The sequence below is a fragment of the Vulpes vulpes genome, chromosome 3, assembly GCF_048418805.1.
Source record: "Vulpes vulpes isolate BD-2025 chromosome 3, VulVul3, whole genome shotgun sequence".
Lineage (NCBI taxonomy): Eukaryota > Metazoa > Chordata > Mammalia > Carnivora > Canidae > Vulpes > Vulpes vulpes.
This window is the reverse complement of record NC_132782.1, coordinates 114,747,839-114,763,022: the sequence shown is the minus strand read 5'-3', so window position 1 is coordinate 114,763,022 and position 15,184 is coordinate 114,747,839. Positions and strand designations below refer to the sequence as shown.

The window sequence follows — 15,184 nt, the reverse complement described above, 5'->3', positions numbered from 1 at the left end:
AGCAATGCAGCCCTGCCGTGAAGGGCCTGACCTCTGTGTCCTCAGGGATCTGTGGGCTGAAGCCCTAGCCCCCAGGGTGGCGTATACAGGTTGAGGAAATCAGTGTAAGCGAGGCCATAAGGATGGGGTCCTGACCCAACAGGATTCGTGCATGCGTTAGAGATGTCGGAGCTTCTGCCCCCACCGGCTGAGGACACTGCATGAGGACAGCCGTCCACAAGCCAAGAAGAGTCCCCGTAGGGACAGAATGCACCAGAACACTGGTCTTAGGCTGCCAGCCTCCAGAACCATGAGGCAGTAAAAGCTGTTCAAGCCACCCACTCTGCGGTCTTTTGTGCAGCTCAAGCTAGGACGCTTGCCGTCACTGAGCTCAGCTCTTCCTGTGGGCGCGCGGCCTCCGGTTCCCTGATGGCCAGGGCTTCGAGCAGTGTTTCAGGGGCTTGTAACGGCCATGTGCAGGCCTGTCGTGTGAAGTATTTGCTAAAAATCTCCCCTTCTGATGCTGAATCATCTTTGTTACTGGGTTTTACGTGTTCTTTACGGACCCAACACAGGCTCTGTGTCCCCACGGTTCCCTGCAGGGAACGGAGGATCCTCATTCTAATGGTGTCCAGCGTATCCATCTTTGCCTTTTGTGTTAATGTATTCCGTGTTTTAAGAAATCGTGGCCCAACCCAAACTGTAAAAATATCTGGTGATCTTCAAGTGCTGGGGCTGCAGCTTCTGCATTTGCAGCCCGTCGCAGGTAACTTCCCACGTGGGCGTGGTGTGCAGGCCGGGGCCACCCCCACAGACGCCCCCGCACCACACGGCCAAGGTGCTGGGCTTTCTCACGGGAAGGGACTCGGTCAGTTGTCAAAAATTACGTGACAGTGATTTCCGTGGGGGACTATTTTTGGACCGTGGACTGTGCCGCCCATCCGGGCATCTGTCCTTATGCCCTCACCGTCCAGTCTCGCCAGCTGGGACCTCTGGGAAATCCTGGAACAAGTGACTCCTATAATGTACCAGACAAGAGAGTTTTTGGCTGTTCTACACCTGTGGCATCTCCATACAAGTCTAAGTCAGTCCATCAGCTTCTAGGTTGAGAATCTTTCCAGGATTACGTCTGGGTAGCATGGAATCTATGGATCAGTTCAGGGACAGCGGGCAGTGAGCAGCTCTGGGGCTTGGGACTCACGTGCTAGCTGTCTGTTGATGGCTTTCTAATTTCTCTCAGCAACGTCTGGTAGCTGGTCGGGTACAGAGCATTGGGCGGCTGTTAAAACTTCCTAAGTATTTTATGCTTTTGGATGTTATTAATGACGTACTTAAAATTTTTCTGTAAAAAACCCCAATGACTCAATGTATTTATTTGATACATTCACAAAGGCTCAACCAGAGACTTGGTTAGAAAAACAAATGAAACAACAAGGACACCACAGATCAAGACAGAGAGGCTTCGGTAGAAATGAAGGAAAAGACAGCCACCGAAGGAGAACATACAAAGGCAACGTAGGGACCCGGTCCGGGTTCTGGGCTGGACACCTGCCTCAAGGAGGCTTCTGGCAGGCTCCTCTGAGGGGCCGTGGGTTTACCCAGAGCTCGGCAGCAGGCACGTCCAGAGGGCACTCGGTGTTGGTTTCTCCCAGCTCCTGATGTCACCGGGGGCCCCTCACCCCCCGTCCTGTGGGGCGTCCACGCTGGGGTGGTGGCAGGCACGAGGAGCTTTGCTGTGGGTGAGCCGTAGGGGCCCCTGGGAGCGCGGGGAGGGCTTGTGCCTCGGGTCTTCACACACTTCAGCAGCTGTCCCGTGACCGTCCCCCGACCCACCTGACGAGGTCTGATTCTGGGAATGCAGAAACTGCTTTGTCGCCCAGCAGCACGAGGTCATTGGCTCGGGTGCAGCCTTTCGCCCACGGGGGCCCCAGGCAGCATCCCGGCTGGCGCTGGTGGCCACTGGGTCGCGGATGCGGGAGGCCGTCTGGGCGGTATGGACGGGGAGACAGAGCTCGGGACTGTGATCGCCTAACATCTCGCTGTCCAACAGCCTCCGACCTGGCTGACTGCACGCAGTGGCTCCAGGGACCTCGCCATCCTCCACACGTAACCTCCTTGTGTCACTCGCAGCGACAGGGATTTGGTTATTTTTTCTTGCTCTTTTGTACAAGCCGCTATCTTTAGAACGGTGTCAGCCAGGTGTGACGAGGGGGATGCCTGCGTGCTCTCCACCTTGGGGACGTGCAGTGCCCCACAGGCAAGAGCAGCATGGGGGTGGAGCACCTGGGGTGGAGCACCCGGCGTGGGTGCGCGTGGCATCAGGCATCAGGCTGAAGAAACCTCCCGTTCCTCGTGTGTCGGGAGAGGTTCCGCCAGCTGTGCACCAGTGAACAGTGCTTCCACCCATTAGTCGAGATGACGACCCCCCTTGAGGTCTCCCCCACACCTGGTGCTCGGTCAGTGCGTCCCAGGATACGGGACTGTGCTCTGAAACGTCCTTGTCCTCACTGGCCTGATGGACGGGAGCTGGGAAGGCTCCCCTCTGCTTTCTGGATGCGCGTGGGCAGGCTCCACACCGTTCCTTCCGTAAATGTCCATCGAGCTCTTCAGTGAGAACTTCTGGGCCTCGGGTTCTCGCAGTAGGAAAGGTGCTGCATCCCTGAGAGTTTCCGATGTCCTGTTTCTTCTGTGAGTATCGGTAATTCACGTCTGAGACCCGCACTATCTCCTCTGCCGACCTTACGTGCGTCCAGTGCGTAGGGTGTTCAGGTTTGTATTGTGAAAAAGTCTCAGCGCTCGGGAAAGCTCTAGCAGCAGCACGGAGCCCCCTCGGGTCCCTGCCGCGACCCTGCCCCCAAGCCTGCACATCAGCAGCTCCCCTGCCGGGACCGCCCAGGGCACCGCCTCTCGGTGGCGAGATATCCGAGGCTGGCCGGTCCTCAGCCCTGAACCGCCCACCTCGGCTCTGCTCCTGGAGAACGTTGCTCAGCAACAGGAAGTGTCCTCGGGCTAGGGTTGGCGTGTGTGTGCTTCTCACGATGACGCCAGCACCCACGGGGGCGCAAGCCTGCATTTGCAGGAGTGCTGTGTCCTGGGGACTCCTGCGCCCAGCGCCCTCCCCTCCGTACCTTGCCCTCCAATTCCGCAGGCTGCAAGGCAGAGAGCAGCCAGCCAGGCGCCTGCCGTGTCCCCCCGGCCCTGCTGTCATGCGGTGGGTGTGACGAGCCGCACAGGCCCAGGGTCCAGCTCTAGCTCTGCACTGAGAGCGGGTAGCCGCGGCGGCTACCCTCCGGCCCCGGCAGCCCCGGGAGGCCACGCGCACCCACCCCGGGTGCTCCAGGGCCAGAGGCCGGGTACGCACAGCTCTGCGACTCCCTGGGCCCGGGATCAAGGAGCCCCCAGCCTCTGGGTGTGTGCAGTGGCTGGCTGCAGGCAACAAAGGCACGGTGGGCAGCTCTCCCCGCAGGCCTCCGGGGTCCTCTGGGCACACAAGGCCCGGCGCCGGCACCCCGCCTCACGGGCCCGCCGGGTCTCCACCTGCCCGTGGAGGAGGATGAGCAACACCCGGCATGCACACGGGATCCAGTAATTACCCCTTTTAGCTCATCTGACAATTTTCATCCAGCTGCTGCGAACAGTCAATCAAAACGCCGTGAACGGTGCTCCAGGGCGCTGTCAGGCACCGTGGGCGCTGCTCCCCCCCGCGTCACCAGGCTGGCACACAGCAGCCCGACGGCTGCGCACCCCCCCCCCGCCCCGCCCCGGCCGTGCTTAGCGGGGCCGTGCCTTTCTACTCGCACCCCGAACCTGCCGTCCCAGGCTGGTCCCCGGGGGGAGCGGAGACGCTGCACACGTTATGATTTTTAAAAGAAGCTCAGGAGAAAATCCAAAGTGAAGCGCTGGGTGGACACAGAGCCACAGCCCAATACCGTGTGTTGCGACCACACAGTGACGTCAGCGTGGCCGGGGAAGGGCTGTGAGCCTCAGGACTCTCGCCTCTGTGCCTGCGTGGCAGGGAGCCCGGGACCGCGCCGCATGGGGGGGTCCGAGCCCCGCGGCCACACACACCTGTCCCCGCTCGGGCACCGTGCCCGCCACGCCAGGGCCAAGCGTGTGCTCCTGGGCTCCCTCGCCTGCAGCCCGGCCCCCATGTCCCCCGCACCCCCGCCCCGGGCACCCGCGGCCTCCCCGCGTAGGATGAAGCTGCTGCAGCGTCTGGGCGGCGCGTGAAGTGCAGGCTTGTGACTAAGGAGCTGGAGCGGTCCGCACCCCCGGGACGCCTGTCTCTCACGGACCCTCAGGATTTGGGGGTGACAAGGCAATGGCAGGCTGGCCACACAGATACGGGGTGTGGGGGCATCAGGGAAGCCCCAGGGGTCTGTGGGAACCCACCATGAAACACCAGTTACACGGCGGGAGGGGGCAGGTGGCCTCCCGGAGAGCTGGCCGGGCTGCCTGAGTCCGACAGGGCCACATGGGGCTGCCGGCAGGGACAGGGGCCTCCTGCGGGCTGCGGGCATCTGCGCTGAGCGGACGGAGCTGCTGGCTCTCGTGACCTGTGCTGGCTCTGCCCGGGGGCTGCAGCAGACGGGTACCTCGGTACCCACGTGACAGGGTGTCCAGGACAACACGGAAGGACGCAAGAGGAAGTGACGCCATTTGCCAAGTCCCGTGCCTCATTAGTCGGGGGCCAGAAGGAAGCAGGTCACTCTGGATTTGAAGGTTCAGAGAGCTTCTGAAGAACTTGATGAAGCCCAGAGGTGGAGGTGGAGGCGGAAGCACCTGTGCACCTGCGAGGACCCAGGGATGCCGGGGTCCGGGGCCCAGGGCGGGTGCGAAGGGAGAGAACAGCTGGCGGGCAGTGCGTACACCACGGACCAGCCACATGGGAGAGATGGGGCCGCCCACAGGCTGGCGTTCAGGAGACCCCGCTGAGGCCGCGGCGTCCCTGGGGTGGGCCCGGGGCCATGCGCCCTTCCGTCAGGAGCTGCTGCACACCTAACACGGGAGAGCCAAGGCGGCAAGCGCAGAACCGCACCGACACCTGTCCCACGGCGCACACGGGACCGCGACAGGCTGGGCCGAGCAGCCTCCCATAGCATCGGTCGCTGTCACTTAGCCTCCACCGAGGGGCCTAACCCGATCGGTAGGTGGGGGCGTGATCAAAGCCCCGACTGGCACATCTTAGTGGCCAATCCACGGGCCCAGCGTTTCAGGCACTCCAGAAACTCCAGGAGGGCAGGGGAGGGCGCAGCTGCCCAGGGACTCCTCCTGTGAGTTGTGACCCATCCCACAGAAAGGGCGGGGGGCCATGCTGTTTCAGGTGCTTGAACACAGGGAACACAGGAACAGCGGAAGGGGCCCCGCCACCCGGGCAGCGTTTCCCCGAAACACAGCAAATAAAAGTTCTACTTACTGCTCCAAGCATGATTCTGAAAATCAGCCACCGGAAGCCCCACAGAACGATCCGGGACGGGGGGGTCCCCCTGGGCAATCGAGACAGAGTCCAGAGAGGGCAGAGGAAGATCCCCAGGAATCCTGTTTCCAGAAGCTGGGACTCCCATCCTGCAGGGACGACAGTGAGAGCACAGGCCGGGTCAGGCCGGGTCAGCACCACCACACGTGGTCTACCTCCGTGGCCCCTAACCCGGGATGCATCCTCCGGCCCCAGGCCATCCTGGCCTCCAGCCAGGGCATCTGGCAGCGGGCACGGCAGGACGATCGCGGCACCGCAGCTGGCCCTCCGTGGGAGAGGACCCGGGCTCAGCACCCGCAGCCCGCGGGCCTGGGAAGCCTTTCCTGCTCACTGCGTCCTTCCCCGAGGGGCTCACCAGGCCCCACAACCTCATGCGAGGGTCTGAACACACAGCGACTCTGCTCCCATCTGCCCGGCACGGGGCGGGGGGGGGGGGGGGCAGGCTCCACGGCAGGGCCTGCGGGCGTTGGGGCACGCAGAGTGGGCGGGGGGCTCCGCGTTCTCACGCTCCCTGCGTTGGGACCTGAAGCAGGTCTCAGCCTTTCAGAGGAAGCTGCAAGTCGTTGTGCGAGCTGCACACGTTCCCTTTAATCTTCTGCTCAGAAACTATGCAACACGAAAGATGCTTAGACAAGGGCCCACGTGCTATGGTTCCATTCACGGAAGGTTCTAGAATGAGCAAAACTGATAGAGGAGAAAGAAAGGGGAACCCGGCCACCAGGGACGCCGGGATGACACCTCATCAGGCACCTGAAGGAAGGTCTGTGCGTTTCACTGCTTGGGGTTTACAGATAAACCTAAATGAGTTCTGAACCCAAGATTTTAGGGCCGGACAGACGGCTCTGGAGGTCTGCACTTGCTCTGAGACGTGGCAAAGGTGAGGACAAGGGATGCGGCCAAACCCATGGAGTGGACGCCCTGTGCGGCCTTGGTGTGGGTTTAGGGGTTCTCGCCGTGCCCCTATTTGATACTTCCTGTAGTCTGGCATTTTCATCAGGAAAATGGGGGGAGCGCGTTTACTCCTGGGCTCTGTGGATTTCTGAAGTCCTGGTTCCAGCCCCTCCCTGGGAGGGGTCGGCTTGCAGTGAGGCATCTCTGTGGGCTCGCCGCAGCCACGTGCACCTGTGCTGGGGATGCCGGGGCCACTGGCATGCAGCCTGCCTCTGCCCAGAGGAGTCCAGCTGCAGAAACCAGCTTGGACAGCACTGCGGAGGGGAGCGCTGTGGGGCAGACTGCTCGGGCAAGGCCGGGCCCAGGACCCCGGTGCCACCCTCTGTGGGGACGTGGTGTGTGGGACGCCCACGTGGGCGCAGCCCGGCCCCCTGGACTACCTGCCTGACCCAGAGCTGGGAACCCTGGCTTTGGTCAGAACCCCAAGAAGGAAAAATGCAGGAAGCATTAGCCGTGAGTCTGTTTCACAAGGTTCCAGATGCAGACCGGCTGCGGACCTTGGGTGGAGGCTGTCCTAGCGCCCACGCTGACGGCGGCCTTCGCTTCACAGCTGCACACTCCCCTCTGGGCTCAACCCGGGGAAAACAGGCTTTGTTCTTACAGAACACTTTCTCTACTTTTATCTTGAGGGTAACTGTCCTTTCACTTGGGGTCGGTTTAAAATACACGTGACCTCAGGACGCAGGGATCCGAAGGCAGTGCCAAGGGCGGCACGCCCAGGGGTGGCTGCTTGGGCGGTGGGAGGGCGTCCCCATCCTCACTGCCTGCCCAGGGCCCTCCCGTGTGGGGAGGAAATGGAGCCCAGCACAAGCCAGCGGCCAGGGGGGCGGTCGATGGGAAGACTGCGGGTACCCTGAGCCCCCCAGAGCAGGCTGGCCCTGCCCGCGCTTCCTGGAAACCCCTCGTGGACTCTGAGACGCTCACGTGGGTGCAGAGCGTTCCCCAGAGCGCAGGCCCGCCTTCTCTAATTGCTACATCACTTTGCACAGATGTGACGAGCAGAATTTTAATAATGCTGTTTGAGTGACACCAATCAAAGTGATGTGCGAATGGCAGAGCCCAGAGACCACCGAAGTGCCAGCGAGCAGGTGATGGGGTGGGCAGGGGACACACTGCCACCTTGGGGACTTATGTGTGCCGGCACACGGTCACCTCCCCCCCCCCCCCCCCCGCACGTGGCAGGAGCCACCTCCTCGCCGGCCGCGACCGTGGAGGGGAAAGGGCCACCTGTACAACCCGCTGCCGCGGCATGCCCCGCCTGCATGGTGTCGAGTCTGACGGCCGTGACCCCGGAAGGCAGATGCCCGGCGTGCCACCCGCCTGCTGCCCGCAGCACACGGTGGGCGTGGGGCTCCCAGGACGGGCTCCAGCTGCAAGTCTGACCCCAAAGCAGTCGCCACGTCCCACCGGGCCCCATGTCCTGAGTCCCGCCATGAGGTGCCTGTGCCCGTCAGCCCGTCCTCAGGTCCTATTCTGGAGGGGAGGCAGCAGGCTGGCTCCTTCACGGCTGTGCAGACCCAGCTTACAGCTTCGGGGGCGCCAGTGGCTCTGCCAGTGCAGTCCGGCTCTTGGCTTTGGCTCAGGTCGTGATCTCACTGTGTCAGGCTCCACGCTCAGTGCGGCGTCTGAGATTCTCACTTGGCTCTTCCCCTCACTCTCTTTCTCTCTCAAATAAATAAAAATCTTTTTTAAAAAAATGTCATTTCCATGGTGGCCCCAGAAGGCTCCACCCCATCCTGCCGTTGTCCTTGGGGTGATGGTTAGCGAACGCCCACTAGGAAGCCACCACGCCCGAGGCCATGCAGCTGCCTGTTTCTGGAACGGTCACTTCTGTGGCTACGGCTGATTTCCAATAATGTGGACAAGTGCTGAACAGGCTGCGTTGGGGACACGCTTGGACCGTGACAGCCGGAGTGCCCATCAGGCAGCAGCGGGGCAGCGCCTGAGCTACGCCTGCCCTTCGAGGAGCGGCCTGGTCACTGCGTGCAGGGTGTCCCCCCCAGGCCACCCACCCCCGCCCACAGGACCGTGAACCTGACACCGTGCTGACCAGAGCCCAGGGCCGGCCGCTGCTGCCCACACCCTCTGTGTCCGTGAGTAGCCACAGCCCAGAGCCCCACCATCTGGGGACGGCTCCTGAGGTGGAGGGGGTGCTCTCTGGCCGTGCCCTCCTGAGCCAGCCTTGGAAGCCGCACGGCCATGTCTGCCAGGATGGCCGCGGGCGAGTCTGAGGAAACCCCATAAACATGCTGAGCATGGACCTCAGTCTCCCGGCCCCACTTGGCGCCTGGCTCAGCTCGGGGCACCTGCTCCCTAAATAAAGCGAACATAGAAGTGGTGCTTATGTTTTTATTCTACTTAGAGACACACGGACAGTGTAGACGCTGTTCTGTTAAACATCCAGAAAATGCACCAAGAGGCCTGAGCTGGGCCTGGGGCACGTGGCCCAAGGTCATGGCGCCTTGAGAGCAGCATGGGGTGGGGGCCCTGGCTGCCCCTCTGTGGTCTGTCTTCCTGGGACAGGGCAGCTCAGATGGGAGGCCTACGCCAGGCCTCTGCAGAGGCTCCTGGAATCACGGTCCACATGGCACAAAGGAGGCCGCTTCTGACCCAGGAGAAAAATGTCACCTAAGACAACGCTTCGGAAGTGGAAGCCGCGCAGACGGCCGCTCTGGAGAGACCGTGCCAACCGAGGGCTCGTCACCTTCCTGCACATCATTACCGCTACTTAGAATGATGAAGCGTGGCACCTATGGATCCTTCAAGAGTGACAGCCACCATCCACATGAGGAGCAGGAAACCCATTAACTTCAGGTTAGAAACCAGGAAAAAGGAGAAAGACGCCTCCCCTCTGACGAGCTGTCACTCCTGCGTGGGGCGGCCCCACCCGCGGCCACCCGGGGCTCCCAGTGGCAACTGGAGAGCACGTGGAGCTCTTCGAAGTCGCTTTCTTCATCCTCCCGGGTCCTGTGCCGGATGGGAAGCCACGATACAGCCTGGCAGTTTGTTTTGCACAGTTGCTGACATGGCACCAGGGGCCCTTTTCGTGCCGTGAGGATGAGCACACCAGACACGGTTCTGGGGTGACTGTGACCCTCACAGGTGCCAACGCCTTTCACCCCCCCGTGCCCCCCCGTGCCGCCCAAAATGCCAACAGGTACAGTGGGTCTGTTTGGGGGGCCCGGCCCACGCAAGCCCTCTGGCTGTCTCAGGGGCTGGCAGAGCTGACCTTGCCCTCGGGACAGATGGGAGACAGTCCTTTCTCCTCGGGAGCAGGCGGTACTGATGCCAGCCTCTCCCCAGAGATGGGGCCACACTCCTGCCCTCCCAGCCCTGGCCCCTAGGGCCTGCGTGGAGCTGGACCCACCCAAGAACCCTCCGCAGCTAACCTGGACTGGGCAGGAGGACATGCACCTGCGGCGCTCTCATCCACGAGACAAAGGAGCGGCAAACCGGGGACGCCACCTTTCACATGTAGGACTTAAGTCTGATCACTGCGTGAACAGCAGTGAACTTTCTGGCAAATAGATACTTTTGAAAGAGTTGGTTAAAAGCTTCACGCCTTAAATCATTTTAAACTGCATGCTCCCAATTATGAATCGTTTAGAGGAGTGCTACTCTGTGCTGTCAGGATGTCCTTGGGTGCTGCAGGGAGCAGGAAGTGACCTGTGTAACCCGCACACCCACACAGCGACCCTCCATCCACTGCACTTGTCACGGTGCTGGCTAACACTCAGTTACCACGGAAACCAGACTTCCTAGCCCCAGGTGTCCCCTGCTGCTCAGATCTATGCAGGTGTCACCAGCTAGCCCCAAAACCAAAACTCACGGTAATGACCTCAGCTAGGCTTTACTGGTTCTGGATAAAGAGGAAAATGCTTCCTTCCTGTCGACGGAAATTAGATCTAGCAACAGAGATTTCTTAGGATTAATATATTCCAAGTATTTAACATATATCAGGCTGAAGGGCACGATAATTACCATTTCTTTGGCTTTTGTTTCCTGTGCATGAAAATTAACCGAAGCTTGTCTCGCAGTAACTTGCTGGAATCCTGAAGATGTGCCGGTCAGTGCTGCTCTGCGGCTGACAACAGGGGTGTCCTGGAGGGCCCCCTGGCCGCGGGGAGCCGGGAGTGCTGGCTCAGGCGCGTGGGGTAGCTGTGGACTGTGCTCCCGTCAACCCCGGGCAGCACATCTGCTCAGAGCACCCGTGTGGGCCTGGGCTCTGTGTGGAGGGCCTCCCGCCAGCACCGCAGCTGAGCTCCTGCCTGCGTGCACACGCAGCGGGGCCCCCTCCTCCCACCGGTTCTGGAGAACGACCTGGGTCACTTTCTACTGTCCTGGGTCTTCCACGTGCTCAGTGAACACGGTTTCTGGGCCTCCCTGATGCTGTTGACGGGCACGGCCTTGTCACCTGAAGGAGCACAGGCCATGGCTGATGCACAAGGCTCGCACATCCAGTTTGACACACATGCTCATCAGAAACAATGGGGAGGGTCGGCTCATCTGAAAAGTAGGAGGGCACGCGTCCAGGTCAGAGGTCAGGGTGGCCCTGCAGCCTCACCCCACATACACATGGTCTCCAACTGGGGGGGTCGCTGCGGGGGGCACGCCAGGCTTCCTCCTGCCTTTCCCACACACGTCAGGACCAGCTTCACACCCCTTGGAAAGGGAATGGTTTCTGGCCCTCTGGTGGGGTGACGGGCACTCCTGAGTCTAGAAGCCAGGATGGCCACTGAGGCACAGCCCCCCCACCACAGAGACCTGACTCTGGGCAGCATGTTTTCTGCATGGGGACAGGCGTCGGTCCCAGAATAGGTCAGTGGGCACGGTGGCAGCCGGCACCACTCAGCAGTGGTGCCTGAAGAAGCCTAGGGCGGTGCTTTGCTGATGGGAGGGCCAGCCCCAGGCAGCACACGCCTCGATGCCCGCAGGGCATGTTTCCAGAAATGCTTTGTTGTTTGGAAGGATCAGTGTGCAGTGGAGGGAGGGTTTCAGCTCACATCGGTTTCCGATGTGTGTCATCACAGGAAAACACCTGAGAGGCCCACAGAGGCCCGCAGGGAGGGCCGAGCTACCAGGCGTCCGCTGGCTGCCTTACCTCCGCCTCCACCGCACCCCGGGCCTCCTGCCTTGGGTCTCTGTACCCAGTGCTCACACACCACCTTCTCAGCGAGGCCCTCCCAGGACGTAACATTTACAGGTGGGCCCGAGCCCATCCCAGCCTGACGTACCGAACAGCACACTCGCCACACATATCTCGCTTCTTCCCCTTCTCTGTTCTTCTCTGTTCACGCCGCACCCAGAATGCAAGCTCCGCGAGCACACAGTGAGGCTCCATGTAAGTGTGTTCAAGGATACAAAGGAAAACATGCCCATAAGGCATAAAGAGACAGGGAAACTAGGCAGAGAAACAGAAGCATAAAAAAAGAACCAAGCAAATTCTAGAATTGGAAAGGAAAATACCTGAAATTAAAATTTTACTAGATAATGTAATAGCAGTTAGGAGGACAGAGAACAAAAAGGTGGTGAACCTGAAAATAGCTCAACTGCAGTTATTCAATATGAATAACAGATTTTTTTTTAATAACAGATTTTTAAAAAAGATTTATTTATTGTAGGAAGAGAGCACATATGAGTGGGTGGGGGCGAGGGGGCAGAGAAAATCGCAAGCTGACTCCACGCTGAGCACACAGCCTGATGCTAGATCCCAGGCCCTGAGATCACGACCTGAGCAGGAAGCAACAGTGGGACACTTAACTGACTGAGCCCCCCAGGCATCCCTAGAAACCCAGGTGCCCCTAATTTTTTTTTTAAAAGACTGAATAACAAAAGAACAGACTCTCAGGAACTGGTGGGGCATCATCAAAAGGTCCTACATACATGTAACTGGAATCTTAGGAGGAGAGAAATGGGCAGAAAAAAAAAAAAAACCCTAAAATATATTGGCAAAAATGATCAAACTTGGTAAAAGACATGTTACAAGTTCAAGAACCTTAGAGAATCATAAGATAGTATCCAAAAAAGGCCACAAAGAAGCCCAATACAAACTGTGATAACCCAAGGACAAAACCTCCCAAGCAGTCAGAGAAAAAGGCAGCCTGACATTTGGAAAAACGAGAGGACGAATGAGAGCTGACTTCTTGTCAGAAACGACGAAGGTGGGAAGCAGAGAACCCAACGCAGAGTCTTCCACCTCATGCAACGATCTGTTCTGAGATCAGAACCAAGAGTCGGTAAGCTTTCAGAGAGGATGTTGACACAAAGATCTGAGGAGATCAAGCACCGGCAGTCCCAGCACAGGTGTGAAAGGAAGAAGCACTGACCCCCGCCAGCAGGAGCAGCACAAGGGCGGAAGGTGGCTCGCCAGCACAGGCTGTGCTGCAAAGGAGCCGGGAACACAAGCCATTTTCTTTTGGACATAAAGTGGTAAGAACGTGACGTCTGTGCCTTACGTTACTAACAACAGAGAGGTGGAAAGACCCATCACGTCGTTACAGAAGACGCAGCCTCAGCGCGCAGAAGTCTCCCCAGTAGTCACCATCCAAGACCTGCTTTCATTTGACTTATTTTGATTTCATTTTTCAGACCTGCCGAGTCCTCCAGCTGTCGTTCACCATTCACGATGGCCCTTCAGCACGGGCCACTGGAATCAAGGATCCCGAGTATGGGACAAACAGGACACAGCTGTCTGCAGAGAGCTGCCAACTGAGCAGGACTTCCCTCCTGGTGGAGCCACAAAGTCCCGTAAATTCCTACCCAGGCTCAGTCTCGGAGCAGATGAGAGTCCTACCTTTGCATAAATGGGAATGATGGGGATTTGGATTGCACGGGTGCATGCATTTGTCAAACTCTAAAACTCTATACTTAAGACCGGAGCATCTCATTGTGTGTGGATTCCTTGTCAAGGGAGAAAAACCTGAGCACGCACTGAGCTCTAGTTAATGACCTGCATACTGAAGTTCACGGATATGTGACATTAACTTCAAAATGCACCAAAATATATGATGGATCAATAGACGCATAGAGAGATGAAGAGATTAACTATATAAAGGAAAAGATCTAGTAAAATAAAAACTGTAGAAGCTACATGGTCCATATATGGGTTTTTACTATACAATCCTTTAAGTTTTTTTGGTATGCTTGAAATTTTTCACGATGACATGATTTAAAACGTCCTATGTAACACTTATTCTTAGCCACTGTAAAAATAAGAAAAATTCTAAGACTTGACATAGAAAAAAATATGATTGCCTACACAGAAAGTTAAAAAAAAATCTACAGAAAATGAGCTTAACTATCGAGTGGCACTGGCAGCAACTGCAAATGACATTAAAAGGAACCCTATAGGGTACGTGGGGACCAGGTGATTCTTCTGAAAGTTGACAAGGGAAAGGATAAAGTGTTCTATCCTGAGTTTTCCAGAGAAGCTGGATTTCGAGCAACCAAATAGTTGATGGAAGTTGCTTTGATTTAAAAAAAAATCCCAGATAAATGCCAAGAGAGCGATAGCATGATAGCAGGCAGGCCCGGGGTGGGGGGTGGGGGAGGGAGGTCCAGGCACTTGCCACGGCGACTGGCCACCGCGGGCCCGTCGGCTAACGGGCGGTCCGCCCGGGCTGGTAAGGGCTCAGCAATCTGCTGCCGCAGGAAGAGAGGAAAGGCAGCCTGTGCTTTTGAGCCGCAGCAAGAGGCCCCAGCTCCTGTGACGCGTCCCTGCCAGCGGCGGGCAGGGGGCAGCGGGCAGCAGGCCGCGAGCTCCATGCAGGGCAGCCATGCTCCCTGCCCTGCCACAAAACCCCGTCTGGGGACATGGGGGGGGGGTCCTTAAGAGGCTACAGGACTGCATCCATCAAGTGTGTCCAGGGTCCCCGTGGGGACACAGTAGCTGTAGACACGCGCAGACTTCTGAGGCGGTCGGCACCATGGGAATGCAGGCTAAGCAGCTGACGGTATCCTGCCGACGGCTCGGCCGGGCCGGCCGTACGGCGGTGGCGCTGCTGAGAAAGCCCCGTCTTCGGGCCCGAGCTGGAGCAGCCAGGCCTGGGGGCACCTGGCCCAGCACTGCAGCAGGGGAGGCAGTGCCCGTTAAGGGGGGCGCTCTGAGGCCGTGAGTGCCCGAAAGTGTTCATAATCAGAAGTGAAAGAAAAATAAGCGAGGGACTCTCCCATCTGCAGGGACATCTGGAACTCACTGGCAGCATGTTCACAGATCCCAACAAACTGTGAAACGCACTGTCTTAAATTGCCATTTGTTCTAGAAACCAATCTTACAGTGAGTATGGGAAGGAGTCTTTTAGAAAGGTATTTAAAAGCTTTGTAAAGAAACCCGTTACACTTTATAGAGGGATGCACAAAAGTTTTTAAAAAGCCAGCAGAAAAAAAAAAAAAAAAAAAAAAAGCCAGCAGAATGAACATGCATTTTCCAGAAGAACCACCTGAAGCTCAGAAAGCCACGATCTCTGCGAAGACGGTGTGTGTAGCCAAACTATCCAGGTGTGACTCTAAAGAAGGTCCCCCCCCCCTCAAAGTAGGAGATCCACTCTCTGAGTGATTAGCTTCCCCGAGGAGGCTGAGAACTGGACGAAGCGGAGCTGAGGAGCCATGCAAACCCACGGAGGCCTGCTCATCCTGCACACGCCAGGCCGCACAGCAGGGCCTGAGGGGGCAAGGGGGCGTGGGCGCGTGGGGTCCTGGAGCATGGCAGCCACAGTCTCCAGGACCGCGGGTTCTGTCCTGCTCCTAGACCACAGGGCCCACGTGGGCGCAGCAGAGCCC

The 15,184-nt window shown here is 58.6% G+C and overlaps 1 protein-coding gene across 5 annotated transcripts in view; it reads right to left on the bottom strand.

The window, feature by feature from the left end:
* Positions 1-15,184, bottom strand: part of LMF1 (lipase maturation factor 1) — a 76,943-nt gene that overhangs the window by 25,218 nt on the left and 36,541 nt on the right. For 4 of the 5 annotated variants that reach the window (XM_025984885.2, XM_025984886.2, XM_072754203.1 and 1 more), the window contains one exon: positions 5,396-5,544. In XM_025984885.2, coding sequence (XP_025840670.2) covers positions 5,396-5,544 — 149 coding nt within the window. Of the gene's footprint in view, positions 1-5,395; positions 5,545-10,387; positions 10,908-15,184 lie in introns of those variants that run through there. The other variant, XM_072754204.1, reaches the window with a different exon arrangement.